The sequence below is a fragment of the Melopsittacus undulatus genome, chromosome 6 (assembly GCF_012275295.1).
Source record: "Melopsittacus undulatus isolate bMelUnd1 chromosome 6, bMelUnd1.mat.Z, whole genome shotgun sequence".
Taxonomy (NCBI): domain Eukaryota; kingdom Metazoa; phylum Chordata; class Aves; order Psittaciformes; family Psittaculidae; genus Melopsittacus; species Melopsittacus undulatus.
In genome coordinates this window covers 59,339,928-59,354,950 of record NC_047532.1, presented here as the reverse complement: position 1 = coordinate 59,354,950, position 15,023 = coordinate 59,339,928, and the positions used below count along the sequence as shown (strand labels likewise).

General features: G+C 39.4%; 1 protein-coding gene across 1 annotated transcript in view; it reads left to right on the top strand.

The window, feature by feature from the left end:
• Nucleotides 1-15,023, top strand: part of COL24A1 (collagen type XXIV alpha 1 chain) — a 139,818-nt gene that overhangs the window by 93,640 nt on the left and 31,155 nt on the right. The window contains exons 29-37 of the mRNA XM_005148104.3: nucleotides 5,122-5,175; nucleotides 5,477-5,521; nucleotides 5,638-5,682; nucleotides 6,544-6,597; nucleotides 10,200-10,253; nucleotides 11,159-11,212; nucleotides 11,428-11,481; nucleotides 12,348-12,401; nucleotides 12,990-13,097. Of these exons, the coding sequence (XP_005148161.2) occupies nucleotides 5,122-5,175; nucleotides 5,477-5,521; nucleotides 5,638-5,682; nucleotides 6,544-6,597; nucleotides 10,200-10,253; nucleotides 11,159-11,212; nucleotides 11,428-11,481; nucleotides 12,348-12,401; nucleotides 12,990-13,097 (522 nt within the window). The remainder of the gene's footprint in view (nucleotides 1-5,121; nucleotides 5,176-5,476; nucleotides 5,522-5,637; nucleotides 5,683-6,543; nucleotides 6,598-10,199; nucleotides 10,254-11,158; nucleotides 11,213-11,427; nucleotides 11,482-12,347; nucleotides 12,402-12,989; nucleotides 13,098-15,023) is intronic.

The following is a 15,023-nucleotide window of genomic DNA, read 5'->3' as shown; positions in this document are numbered from 1 at the left end:
TTTGTAACAGACAATTTAATAAGGAGTTATTTGTAAAAAAGAAAAAAATACACAAAATCACATATATGCTAAGAAATATGCAGTATTACTTTGATAATTCTACATACAGAAGTAGCAAGTGCTTTCCACATTTCTCAGGTAACTTGCTTATTTTCTGAACTGAATATGTCGTATGTAATCTATCAGTGCCCAGAAGAATGAGTTTATTGAGGCCTGTTTATTAGGCAAAAATGAAATACAGATATATTTGTTTGTGCAACATATGTAACAAAATTCAAAGAGAAGCCTAAATTAGCTGCAGAGGGTGAGAATCCACCCTCAGTGATAAGCACAGTGAACTAGCTAAAAATTGGTGTAAGCAGGAGCATCTGACCCTCAGCATTAGCTGACAAAGAAGTAGTTCCTGAAGTGTTCAGGATGTGCTTATACAAATCTGTTCACTAGAGAGTGGCTCAAGGGGCTCCTGGGAGCCCTTAGTAACTAAGGCAGCCTTCTGACAGGAGTGTGAATCTGTTTTGGTTTAGAGGAGCAAAAGGAAAAAAGGTCTTTTTGCCTCACAGGCAGGTTTGAAAATGTAAATCAAACCAGAAACGCAAAGCAGTTGTGAGGCTGAGAAGAAGTAGCAGTTTGGCAGCACTTTTTCTTGGAAAGCCTGACTCAGTGAAACAGATGGTTGCTGTACCTCTCTATGATTTCAGTATGAGCATGTCTGAAAGTGAAATACATGCTGAAGTGTTATGCTCAATCAGGACACACAAGCCAGTGACATCAGATGAGGAGTACACATATCCCATCATTTTCACTGTAAGATGCTGATGTTTGAGCTTCATCTAAAAAGGAAAATCCCTTGGGCCTTGTCAGTCCACCAGTTTCAGTTTGACTGGTGGCCTGTAGAGTGCTGTCAGGTGGCTAGCTCAAAAGTAATTTGGTGTAAATAGTTTTAATTTTGGTGTAAATAGTCTGAGATTGGTACTAATTGCAGATTGTACATTTTAATTCCTCTGAACATAGCATTCCCTTCTAAACTTCTCTGATTTTTCCCTCTTGGCATGTCCATCTGCCAACATCACCAGAGCTGGATTCGAAGCCAAGTTGCTGACATGAGCATGAGTCCTCCCCTGCAGGCTCTCCTCCCTCCCAGCAGCATCTGCTACCTGGTGGTTGCTTTTATGGGGGAATGTCTTATTTTTATTTAGATTCTATTTTGAAGGTAGAAGATAGTTTTTATTAAAGAGTGTCACATCTTCTGCCAACTGAGGAATCTTTGAGGGAGTCTGTCTGTGATTTTGGCAGCACATCATGGAGTACATTGTTTATAATTAAAGATCACTCAAAATAAATCCCAAACATCCCAAGCTCTGTGGAAGTCCCAGTTTGGCACTGTGGTTTATGACTTTGCCTCCATCCAGCATGACTGGGAATACTCACGAAAGGGGGTCTCAGAGCAGACCCAGCTCTTCAGGCTCTGAGAACAAACTCTCACTGAAGCCACTGAGAATTTTGTCTGCTCTTAAGATCAAAATATCAGACCCAAAGAGGAATCTCACATAAGGAATATATTTGGGGGCCCTGAAAGCTGAGGTTTGTCATCACTGGATTCAGAAAGAGTAGTGTCAGAACCCTGAGCTCTGTGTGGCAGGGCATGGAAAAATGCATACCACAGTCACATACAGAAGTTAAATAGAATAATATGGAAATTTTCCTTTGCTGTGTATTGAAACAATAACATATCCCATCTTCACAGCTGGAATCTGCAGGAAGACTTAGGAGCACTGACCCTCTCCTGTACTGTCACAGAGTAGAATTCCTTCCTCTCATAAATTCTGGACCTTTCAGCAACAAGTTCACATCCAAGATTGGCAGGAGCCTACTTCTGCCTGAGAGTATCCAGCTGCTCAGTCTCTAGTACACCCGGGAGTTCTGGCCAGCTGAAGCCAGGCTGTTTTAAGGGTCTATGGAGTATCTCACTATCAAGAGATTTGGGAGGATGTGCCACTGACCGTAGTGCTAACACAGAGCTTCCTTAGCTTGTGCTCGAGAAATGATGCACTTCAGCTGGAGTTGTGTAGAAGGCTGCACCCTTTTGTGACTCACACTTTACTGTTTAGTGTTAATCTTCTGAAAGCACAAAGGGAGACTGCTTTGTAGGTACTGCAGTGGCAGAATAACACTCAGGGAGGTGGAAATACCTGTATCAAAGAGAAGGAATTTCTCTCTCTGAGTAGAAGGAACAAGTACATTCATCTGGAAGACATACTGGTAGCAGTGTAAGCAGCCATAAAGCCATTGTTTCATATTTAGTGTGTTAAAGCTAAATAGCAGTAATTTTTCTGCTCTTACTTACCTGGAATGCAGCTCATGAAATTCAGTTTTTAAAACAGAGATAAATAACATAGTGAAGTGCTGTAAATTTGGGATCAAGCGACAGTAGTTTATGTTCATAGCAGCCAGTAAGGTTCTCTTTGCTTCAGTTGTGTCTGTACTGACATGAAGAACCTTAGTTACCTAAAGGCATCAGCACTGTTTTAATGAGCGATATTTTCCATAACTCTAAAGGCAGGGAATATGATAACCTCGAAAAATGTGTGTACTTCAGGGCTATGTGAAACAAGTGGCTTTGTGATACATCAGTAGCCAAGTGTGTTTATCTGTCTTAATTATTCAAGGGAAGTGAAACAAAAATTGATGTCATTTTCTAGTATGTCAACCACCAAACAAGAGACGTACCTGTCTAGTGTGTTCATGTTATTTTTATTCTTCTATTTAGGAGACAGGATGAAAAAGAACAAAGGGTTAATTGGTGCTTCTTGCCTTCTTAGATGAGCTTTTTCTCAGCTTATCCTAGAGTTTTCATGTAATATGTTCTATTTTAGAAACAAAACTGATCCTGTGCCAAACAAAAAAGTAGTAGCAGTCATTAGGCAGCTTTACTGCTCAGCTCTGTTGCAACCTGAATTAAATAACAGCAGGCAAATCATTTGTATTTCTCATTTTGTGCTAGCTATAGTAGGAAATTTACAGATGCAATTTACATGTGCCAACAGTGAGTTGCATCACACTATTTATAGGAATGTTACGGTGTGCTTTTGTTAGAATACTGAACTGCCTTTCTCTTGGATTCCTGTGTTCTGTTCTGTGGCTGGCTTAAATGTAGGCACATCCCAGAGCTAGAATCTGAGCATCATGTTGGTTTGTTGCTTTGATTTTAATTCAGAATTATATGGTAGAAGGTTGCTGTTTTGAATGATAGGTTTTTTATCTTGATTATTAGTGATATAATCAGTTCTCATACCTTCCTAATGACTGGACAGTCGTTGTGAACTCCATTCAAGTGGAGAGCTGTGTAACTGGGAGAAAGGTTTTGGTGTGTCATGTGGATAACATAGACTGAGAATCCTGTGCAGTCTCATAAGATGATTTTTCATATGGGCTATGACCCTCTTTTTGATTAAAAGGAAGTCACAAGCGTTCAAAGAATTTATCTGTTAGTATGATATATGTGTTATATGTAAATACTCAGTCCTGGCTTAGACCGAAAGAAGAAAGGTAGCCAGGCTAACTCAGGGATTGCCTCACAAAAGTTGTGTCTGAAACTACTAAGGTATCAAAAGTATTCAGACAACTTTCCCTGCCTGTTGACTTTCCTTTTCCTATGGTTTCTGTGTTCCCTCTTTCTGGCCAAAAGCAGCAGTGCTGAAATGCTAACAGATAAACTTCTTTTGGGATATTTCTGGCTCTGCAGGGCCAGATTGTTATGTATCAGCTCACAGGAAAGGCCTTTTCTTGAGAGATTTCCATTTCAGGAGAAAAGCCTAAATGATTCTGGATACACACTGTTCCTAAGTTAGCACTCAGATATTTTCACTGTAGCTTCAGAAGGAAGTGTGTGGGTGCTTACTGTCTGTTCTGACAGAGGTTTGGATGTGTATCAGTAAATCCAAGTCAGAGAGAACATATTTCTGCTAAGTTTTGTCTCAGAAATTCAAGGGAGACATGGAAGTCACAGATGTTTTTGAGTTGAAGGTAATGTAGAAAAAATCAGATGTATTTCCACCAAAGTAATTTTACAAACCCTTCTTATTACCTGTTAGAACAGTATTGCAACTGAAATCAGTCTGGAAATCAGTCATGCTCTTCATTATAAACCATGACCCAAGACATAAGGTTCTCTACAACTCAGAAAAGCACTTGGAAGATGCAGCTCACTTCCCTCTAGGCAGTGCCTTAGCAGTGTACTAGTTCCCTCTGATTCCAGCCCAGATGCCATCAGGGAAGCTATTATGCCTCATCCTCCCACTAGATACTGCTGTAAAAAGCCTGGCTTTGTCTCTTGCTTTAAAGTAGTAATTTGGTTTAGGTTGCTAACAACAGGTTTTCTATGCCAGAACAGTCACGGTGTTTAGAAATGTGGAAATAACCTCCTGCATCAGCATGGATAAAATATTCTTTTCCATTTTTCTCATGGTCTCTTCTAAGGATTTTACATTTGCTTCTACGCTAAAAGATTTTAGATTTCCAATCTTAAATAATATTTTTTAATGCTTTGGCAATAAATATTTTCTATATTGTAATACAGTAATGTAACAGGTTATCTTTTTAATGTATTTATTATAAAGTCAGTTTGCAAGAGAGATTTTAGTCTAACAATCGAGCAGTTCATTATGTAAGATTAGAAATTGCTTTTAATATCACCTCAAACTGGTTTCCTCATGGAAGAATTTTATCTGCTTGTTTATCAGTCTTACTAGCAAGCTGGATTTTTGCATATACAACTTATATGCTCTAAAGCAAACACTCTATATAACCAGTGTGCATCTAAATTGTTTTAAATATGTGTCTGTTACATGCATACAAATTGCATGAAAAAGCAAGTAGAAAGTATCAGCCTGCAAGCTGGCTCCAACAGAGACCCTGAACATTCTGTTTACAAACAATATTTCTTCTTATATTTCAGCAAACTATGAATTTATTTTATTCTTTGAAGCTTTATTTCACACTTAACTTACAATGAAAATTGGTTTTTGTGCTAGCAAAATGTGTTTCCCCTCATGCTGCATCTCCCTGATGAGAACCACAAATAATGCATAATTAATATTCTAAATCACTTGGTTCACTATTCAGGGGCCAAGAGGTCTAGATGGTCCTCCAGGAGAACCAGGAGCACAAGGCATTAAGGTGAGTGCATTGCTTAATACTAAACAAAACATCTAGAGGGATCATAACAGATAAGATAGAAAAGAAAGAAAGAAACAAAAAAAAAACCAACCCAGCATGTCAGAAGCCATAAAGTTCCATTTAATCCATTGGGAGATCTGTGAATTTCTTCCTTCTTCAGGTAATTCCCTATTATGGTAAAAGCCCATTTAAGCCTGAATCTGCACTTCCTGCAGTTCCCCAGCATTTAAACTAACAGCAACTGTATGCAGCTTATCTAGGAAGCGCATGTGGAATTCACACACTGTTGGTTATTTATCAGGGAGAAAGAGGCAATCCAGGGAAGAAAGGAGTTCCTGGGTATATTGTAAGTATTGGACCCAATCTTTGTAGTAAGCCTTAACACGGTTGCGACTAACTTCTGAGCTGTGTTTGTAAGTTATCTGAATCCAGCATCATCTTTAAATGCTTCTCTTTGACCAGGGTAAAGCTGGAAATCCAGGAGAAAGAGGAGATCAGGGTGCAGTGGTGAGTATGAAATTCTCTGGTACTTCTACAAAAAAAACAAAACAGTTCCACAAAATATCACACTTTGTTTAACACTGGAATATGAGGAATTTGTTTACCCTAGAGCAGCTGGAAAACTCTTGACATCTCAGTTTGCATTTATTCATATAAAGGGGCAGAAGTGAGAGTGTGAGCATAGCGTAGCCCGCTACAAGACCAGTGTTTCCATGAAGGATGGTCTACAGAATACAGTATCTTCTCAGATTTAGGAGCTTGTTGCCTCTCACCTTTGAAATAATGGGGTTTAATTTCTCTTCATTTGCTAGGACTGTTAGATGTATTTATATACACAGAAGTGAATGAAGCAAAACCTTATTAAGTTGGAATAGACGGGAATTAGTACATTTATTGCAAAGTACAAGATACTGCTCTACTACTCCTACAGCTGCAGTTTCTAGAAGAGTGTAAGAAAGAGATGCTATGAGCCAGGTTGACCAAAAAGAAAAGAGCTCTAAATCTTACTGATTATGTCAAATACAGTTTGCAAGGTAGGACATTCGTAACACTGTGTTTAGGTCTAGTTTCTCACACAAGCAGCACATGAGTCTGAGGAGAATAGTGAGGAACTGATAAATGGTGGGTCAGCCAAGAACCATCCCTACGTAAGAGAAACGGAGGAAAGATTTATTCAGAGCTCCCTCATCTGCCATAGGAACTACCAATGTGGCAATACATGCCAACCAGAAGAAAGGGCTGCACATATTTCTTGAGTGTTTCTGAGCAAGTTATTGACTGAGCAGAAATAAGAGAGGAAACGGCTTTTCACAGAATATGAAACAGCTTGTTTCCACTGATTTTTTTTACTTTATTTTAATCTTCTAGGGTGTGTTTGGGCCACCTGGAACCACAGGAGACAGGGGACCAATGGGAGAGCCAGTAAGTTGATCCTTATCCCTGCTTAAAAATTTTTCCATGTATTATACAGATGTCCCTGGTAACTCAAGCTGTGGTTACATAGGAATTGTGGGGTAATTGTTCCAAAATTGCAGGGCTAGGGTCTGCCTCCCTTGCTTAGCCTAACTTGTTCATAAGGAGACTTGTTAATCATGTTCCGAAGCACTGAAGTAAGGCGTTCACAACGTAAGAGAGCATGATAGAATCTGGACCACAGTATTATGTGGCTTTACACTCCATTGAGGTAGACATCTACTTTATGGATTACATCGGTATGTGCCAATACTGATACTGGTGGTATTTTTGAGGGGCAAAATTTAGGATAGTTATTGAATAACTCAGGAACCACATATATTTGGCAGGTTGAATTTTCAACAAAAAAGAGACTGCTGTAATACACCTCAGACATTTCTCTGCTGGATGGATTCTTGTTCTGATTGTTACTATTTCAAGCCACACTCGCTTTTATGTGGCAAATATTGTAACAGACGTTCATGCAGAGTCTGCGTTCATGCAGAGTCTGCAGCAAGTATATGCAAAGTGCTGTAAATGCAGCCATGACAGGAATAGTATTACATCACTTTCTCTGGGGGTAAATCAGGTTAAACACAGTGAAAGAGGATATGCTGTCCTAGGGGGACTTGGGAGAAGGTTGCCATTTTATAGTTCAGAAATCTATGAGAGTCAAACTTCTGAAATGTTATTTTGCGAATCATAGAATAGTTAGGATTGGAAAGGACCTTAAGATCATCTAGTTCCAAATCCCCTACCATGGGCAGGGACACCTCCCACTAAATCTTATCACCCAGGGCTTCATCCAACCTGGCCTTGAACACTGCCAGGGATGGAGCATTCACAGCCTCCCTGGGAAACCCATTCCAGTGCCTCACCACCCTAACAGTAAAGAATTTCTTCCTTATATCCAATCGAAACCTCTGCTCTTTAAGTTTCAACTCGTTACCCCTTGTCCTATCACTGCAGTCCCTAATGAATAGTCCCTCCCCAGCATCCCTGTAGGCCCCCTTCAGATACTGGAAGGCTGCTATGAGGTCTCCACGCAGCCTTCTCTTCTCCAGGCTGAACAGCCCCAACTTTCTCAGTCTATCTTCATATGGGAGGTGCTCCAGTCCCCTGATCATCCTCATGGCCCTCCTCTGGACTTGTTCTAACAATTCCATGTCCTTTTTATGTTGAGGGCACCAGAACTGCACACAATACTCTAAATGAGTTCTCACAAGAGCAGAGTAGGGGGGCAGGATCACCTCTTTTGACCTGCTGGTCACGCTTAATTTGCTGCAGCCCAGAATACAGTTGGCTTTCTGGGCTGTAAGCACACACTGAAGCTGGCTCATATAGTTACTTCAAATCTTGAAAGTGAACTGTTGATATAAAGCATGTGATTTCTACTAATTATTATTATTATTTCCAGTATTGTTAAATATTATTTCTACTAACTATTATAATTTCTAGCATTATTAAATATTATTTCTACTAAGCTGTAGGTTGATATCCTTACAGGAATTTGTTGCACATTTTGAGGGCTAGAAAAATACCAACATTTATTTTGGTATTTGTTTGTTAAACTTTCCTTTGGATATACTTGCCTACTTCACTTGAGCTGCCAACTCGTAGGAGTGGCAAAATGTTTCAACAGAAAATGTATTTTCTAACAGTTATTATTGGATTCCTGTCACTTTATCGCTTCCATTTATTTTATCTAATCTTCAGGTTGTGACATCTGAATGCCTTACAATTCCTGCCATTTTCTGGTCAAGTCTGAATTTTCTTATATATAGAATGACTCTCAGCCTTATCTAATCTAAGTGGTCTACTCTTTAGCAACCTACATTCCTGCTGGGTTCATCATCTTAGAATCTAAATGTGCAGTGTCAGAAGTAAGAAAAGCTTAGCCTTTGAAGAGGGTATCTTTCAAGTGATGAAAGATTAAAGTGTCTTTAGAAAATGGTCTATGGAGCTAGGAGAAAGTGGTGAAAATTTTAATAAAGCTGTTATGGAATGAAATGTGGGACTCTAATTTGCCCATCCAAGCAGCTTGATTTCATCTTCTGTCAGCTGGTCTCTACGTGAAAGCCAGCTGCTGAAACAGTTTCTCTGTCCCTGTCACTAGTTCTCCACAGAGCAGAAAACCCCTAATTGTTGGTGCAGAAGCAAAAAATGTAAGCCACTAGAGCTATTTGTAGTAACAGGCTTTGTCTAAAGTATACTCTAACTTACTTGTCAGGTATTTAAGTAAAACCTTTCTTTGCAAATTACCTCTTGTTGATGGTTTAAAGGAGTCCCTACATTGCTACAGATTTTTGGCTTCTGAAATTCCCTGAAAGTCTCAAGGGAAAGATACATCATCAGTCCAGCAGACATAGCTCCACTGTAATATTGTGAAGAAATACTTGACTCATGAATCAAACTTGAGCTCCGTGACACTTGCCTATGGGATGCCATGGAGTTGATGCAATTGAAAGCCAGTGAACTTAGTTTAGGATCAGCTGACTTCTGAACAGGAAATTAAATGCAAATTCAGTTATTCACACTTAACCGAAGCTATAGGGTAAAATATATGCCTCTGCTGAAACCCTCTCAGTAATACACAATTTATGTTGTTGTAACAAGGGAAGAATATACTCACGTTATCGGTTACCAGGAGGAGTAAAACCATATGTGGAGTCTGTAAGAGGAAGTGAAACAAAAAAGACTAAATGTTTGCGTAAAAGCCCTCTACCATAAATACTGGTAGCAGTATCTTTATTTTACATGAGAGTAATAGATCAATAAAATGTTTTTAATTTAGAATGTACTTAAACACAGATGAATCCCAAAGGGATAAACGTGAACTTTCTGAAAGTTCAAAGATTGGATACATCCAGAGGGTTGATCTTGTCTTGACATACATTCACAGTGGCTATGGAATGAGCTGTAAGCTGTTCCAGGCAACTTCTGCCCCCCAGCACACAAATCCAACTCTGTGAGCAGAGGTGAACAATCTAATGTGCAGAGAATCTGAGCATGCTGCTTTGGGAAACTCTCAAACACTACATGTTACTGCAAGGAATTTATTAATTACAGAAAAGTTTGTAAGAAAATGCTTATACTATAGTTATTAATATTACCAAAAGGCTCCAGCCTTTAGTCCATTACACCTCAGTGATTGTTCTGTATAAACATTGCTAAATCCACAGTGAAGCACACAGTAGTTGTTTTCAGTTAAGTCCATACCAGACTGTAGGATTTTCCACAAAGCAAACCAGACAGTCTAACAAACCTTAATTAAACAATGTCTCGGTTAATCAAGAGGAGAGCTTAGCTTAGATAATAAATTACTTTTGGTCTAAAAGAAAAGAAATCTGTGCTCTTATTTGAAGTCCGTTTCAGTGTGTCAGGGTTGGCAATGGGGTCTCTGGTACTGTATGCCTCCAAGGTGCATGTATACACTGCTGGATTCAGGAGTAAAACCAGTGAAATACAGTTCTTCATGCCAGTTGCAAGAATTCTGAAGAGATAAAGTCAAGACTAGACAGTATAATTTAATGTTAATTGAATGATGCATCCAAAATTTTGTTTAATACCAGGGTCCAAGAGGACAACCTGGAGAGGCTGGCCCTATTGGAGAAATGGGTTTTGAGGTGAGCTTTTAATAATTTCTGTCAGAATTATAAACACTCAAGCAACTGAATAAGCCTGGATGGTGTGTTTAGAAACTACTTTTATTGAGACCTTCCAGACTCTTACTTGACAAATGAGCACTGTCTTTGAGTTCACATTCATGACATCTGCACCTCAAAGGTGAATGTTTGAATGTTTACATGAGCTTTTTTTGGAAGCCCTATTCTCCTTGCAGTTAGACAGTGGAACAGCATTAATCATATGTCCTTGCAAGTGGGAGAGGAAGAAGTGCAGCTGCGGGCAGTCATCTTACTAACTTTTGCTTCTCCTTTTTGCTTTGAAGGAAATATGACAGCACTTGTTAGCCACATTTGTAATGAAGTAACTGAGGGATGAGCTCACTTAGAACAGAGCAGATCTGGCTTCCTCAAAGAAATGCATTTCTTCAGTCACCCAAAATCCAGTCTTCTGATTATTAAAAAAGAGGTTTAAACATAAACTTTATGAGAAGCAATCTGATACCATTAATTCTTCAAGGGCTGAAGACTCCAGAAAGTTCTTTGTTTTCCAAAGGCTATATCTATTTGGCTCCAAGCCTAAACAGTGTTGAAATTGTCAGTCAGATTTACAAAAGAATGATGTTTGCTCAGCTTGCCAGTAATTTATGATGAAAGGTACAAGCTTAGTGGTATTGCTGAGTTTTCAATACCTTCCTGCAGTTCTTGAACTCTTCCCATACTCCTTCTTTTTCTTCTTTTCGGCTCTTGTAAGAACAAAGACCTATGTTGCCTTAATTTGATTTTTTCAGACATCAATCTTCCCCAGTGGCTCAGGCCATTTTTGTGCTTTGATTTGGCTGTGTTATTTGATGGTTGCAAAATCATTATTGGTGACCATGTGTAACAGTAGTTCTTGTGCCATGCAGGGACCTCCTGGCCCTGAAGGAGAACCTGGCCTGCAGGGAGAACCAGGTGCAAAGGTAAATGTTGAAATCATTCTCTCTTGTGCTGTTTAAATTCTCAGATTTACATAAAAGCAAATCAGTCATCTGATTCATTAGCCAAGTAGGTAGTGACATGAGAAATGAGCAATTAAGGTATATTGTCATGATGACTGAATTATCTGTAAATTCTTTCATTGTTAAGAATATTTTCCGTTAAAATCCAGTGATTTATTTTAATTTTGATACTTCAGGGAGACGTTGGACCTGCTGGAAAAGTTGGAGAACCAGGTGACCAAGGTTTAAGGGTAAGCTATGGATACTAATCTTCCCTAAAGGAATGTATGTTACAAATGTGTCAGAAATACAGGTTGAGAAATCTTGACTTGGCAGAAAGGCTCAATAAGAAGCTATTTTCTGATATCTTTTTAAAAAAATAAAAACTTATAATATTGTAGAAAGGTAAAGAGAGTGTTGATTTTGATGTTGAAATATTTCTAAATGTCTTATGTCCCTGAGGGACATAAATAAGGACATTGAGCATGAAGGTAAATCCAAGGGACTCCAGCCCAGCTGTTAAGGTTTCATCCCACAATATTGCTATGTATGGATACTCAGTCTAGGTGAGATAATAGGAACATTATAATCTTGGCAGAGCAAGGTATCTCTCTGTACCAACATCTAAAGCAACTGATTTGCTTCTGGTGCTGTGGATGGTTTACTAGGTGCTTAATTTTACCAAGTATTTGTGCCTCTGCTTATTCTTCCTGTGCATCTTACCCTCCTCATCTGACCCAAAAAGTTGCCTACCTTTGAAGGCTGAAAAAACCTTTTAAAGTGCTAGGAACAGATTTTATCAAGGACCTACTTTTAAAAGAGTGTAAACCATATCCTTTCAGACTTAACGTATTACCATTGAGCTCTCTTGTTCCATCAGCTCCTTGCATTTGTGTTTTCCTCCTGCCCAAAATCTCCAACAAGGTGTATTTAGTAGTTCTGCCTGTCCTTGGAGAAGAGTAATTCCTGTTACTGGTCCACACTGGGTGCTCTGGATTTAACCATACCACTGTGTCTGAAATACTATGTTTAGTATAGGGACGTTCATATTTGCTTTTTTACTATATACATCAAAAGTTACAAGTTACCAGTATCTTTACCTGTTCCTTTTCATAAGGGTGAACCAGGACCTCCAGGAGAAGATGGCATTCAAGGAAAGGATGGCCCAAAGGTATGTGCAGTTTCTGTAACAGATGTAAAGCAGTCACATCAACTTAATGACCAAAGTCTCTTCTTTTTCTCCTATTTCACAAGATCAACAGAAGCCAGTTGAGCGCATTTAGTTTTAACATAGGAGGCTCTATATATTATAGGCTTTCCTGTGCCTTTTAGGCACATAAATACCCTGCAGGTGCTGCAAAACTGAACGGCTTGGCAGAAATGCAAGCTGGAGACCTAAGTACAGCTTATTTCTGTAGCAACTATCGTGCTGGAGAGAGTAAGCCCAAGGCTGCTCCATTCCCTGCATTGAATCAGTTTTGTACCAGGCACTGTGCCAGGTACCAGGACAGGGGATGTCCCAGAGGACATATAAGATGATTGAGGCAAAATCTGGCTGTGGAAATGTATGAATGAGATGGAAACTCCCTAACTTGGATCCTGACATCAGTTTAACTGGTAAAATTCCCATCAGTTTTAGGGAGTTTTCTGTCAAACCTGAAGATTCAGAATTCACTTTTCTCAAGAATAAGTAATTCCAGAGCAGAAGCTCAACTAAGTTTGGGTTTTGTTTTGGCTTTCTTTTTCCCCTTTGTTTTAGGGAGACCCAGGAGACCAGGGACTTCTTGGAGAAGGTGGTGAAAAAGGAGAGATGGGGTTACCAGGAATTGCTGGACCCCCTGGTGAGCCTGGCATAATAGGCATTCCTGTAAGTGTTTTCAGGTTGAAGTGGACTTCCTGTACATTTGCTTTTCCTAATAATTTTCCTTTTAGTTTTGCTTGCTTCTTTTACTTTGCAGGGCTGTTGCAATTAGAAATGAACATCTTTAAATTGGTTTGCCTTCCTTTTTTAAGTGTTTCAGCTTTTTAGGGTTGGTACAGAGAAAAGGCAAATGTTTTTCCAATCTTAAATCTGGGATCTCTTAGCAGATGGTGCTTCCTCACCACTTGTCATAAAAACACATACATCACACAACCTGGAGCCTCTCACTTTAGATCTCTCCAGGCAATCTTCTGTCATTAGTCTCTATCGTCACCTTTATTTGGAGACTGTGAGCAATCTCAAGCTATTGGAACATTCTTTAAATTTTAAAAACACCCAAAGAAATTGGCAAGATGTGTATATTGCCATAAAATGTGCTGTCAGTTCTGTATTGCTTTCCTTACTCCTGGCTTTGTTTACTGTCCCAGGGCTATCTAGTTTCTATTTTAGATTAAAAGTTCCTTGGGGTGAAGAAGGAACCATTTTGAGCAGCTTGTAAATGATGAAGTGTTAGACCTTAGAGCACACATGATTTGGCTCCAATTTAAGATATTGTGCTAACGTTCTTACCACATACATGCTTAGCTGTCATTCTTTTAAAAAACCATAACAACAAAAAGAAGGTGCAAAAATAACAGTTCTAGAAAAACTGATATACTGATATAGTGAGGTTTCCTTAGCTACTAAATTATTGCAGCACAGACACCAACAGCACAGATTTCTGAAAGTGCTGGTGTGAGGCACTGTTGGTGCCTTGTCTGGTAAGGAGTACAAGGCAAGTCAACGGTGACTTAAAACCTGTATCATATATAGGTATCATATAATTCAAATTACCCTTATCCTTGATTCCTGATCAGTTGGATTGCCTGCCTTTCCCAAGTGGTCTTTCTACACTGCTGCCAAGATGTTGTAAAGACAATGTTATGGTTGCTGTCCATCCTGCACTGGAATTGATTTCTAGAAATTAAGGTCTATGATGCTGGGCAACACTACTTCAGATAATAAGCTGGTAATTCTGTGCTGTGGTGCAATGTCATGTCTTTGGTGGACCTTCTCTTCCTACCTTGTCCATCACCCTGTAATGAGACAAATAGTATAAAAAATAAGGAGAAAGAAGGAATTTCAGTATTCCTTTTTGTTCTTGAAAGATATTTATTCTTTAATTAACTTCACTGTGGCACCTCTGTGAAAGGAATTAAATAAACATACCATGAGAGCAGCAGTTGCCACAGACAACTCAGATTGCAGGTGGAGAGAAATGGCAGCAAGCATACACAGGTCAAACAGTAAACAAGCATGGGGATCTGTGGTCAACATTGTTAGATCAGTTTACCTATTTATTCCGGCATCACTCCTAGTAGCTAAAGTCGATCTATAAAATCTGTTTTCATAGAATCATAGAATAGTTAGGGTTGGAAAGGACCTTAAGATCATCTAGTTCCAAACCCCCTGCCATGGGCAGGGACAACTCACATTAAACAGTATCACCCAAGGCTTCATCCAGCCTGGCCTTGAACACTGCCAGGGATGGAGCATTCACAACCTCCCTGGGAAACCCATTCCAGTGCCTCACCACCCTGACAGTAAAGGATGTCTTACTTGTATCCAGTCTAAACCTCTGCTGTTCAAGTTTGAACCCGTTACCCCTTGTCCTATCACTACAGTCCCTAATGAATAGTCCCTCCCCAGCATCCCTGTAGGCCCCCTTCAGATACTGGAAGGCTGCTATGAGGTCTCCACGCAGCCTTCTCTTCTCCAGGCTGAACAGCCCCAACTTTCTCAGAATTTTATGCAACTTCTTAATGTAAGCTAATATTCTGGAGCACAGGTTCAAAAGCATTATACAGCCTTAAGTCAGACATCAGATTCTCT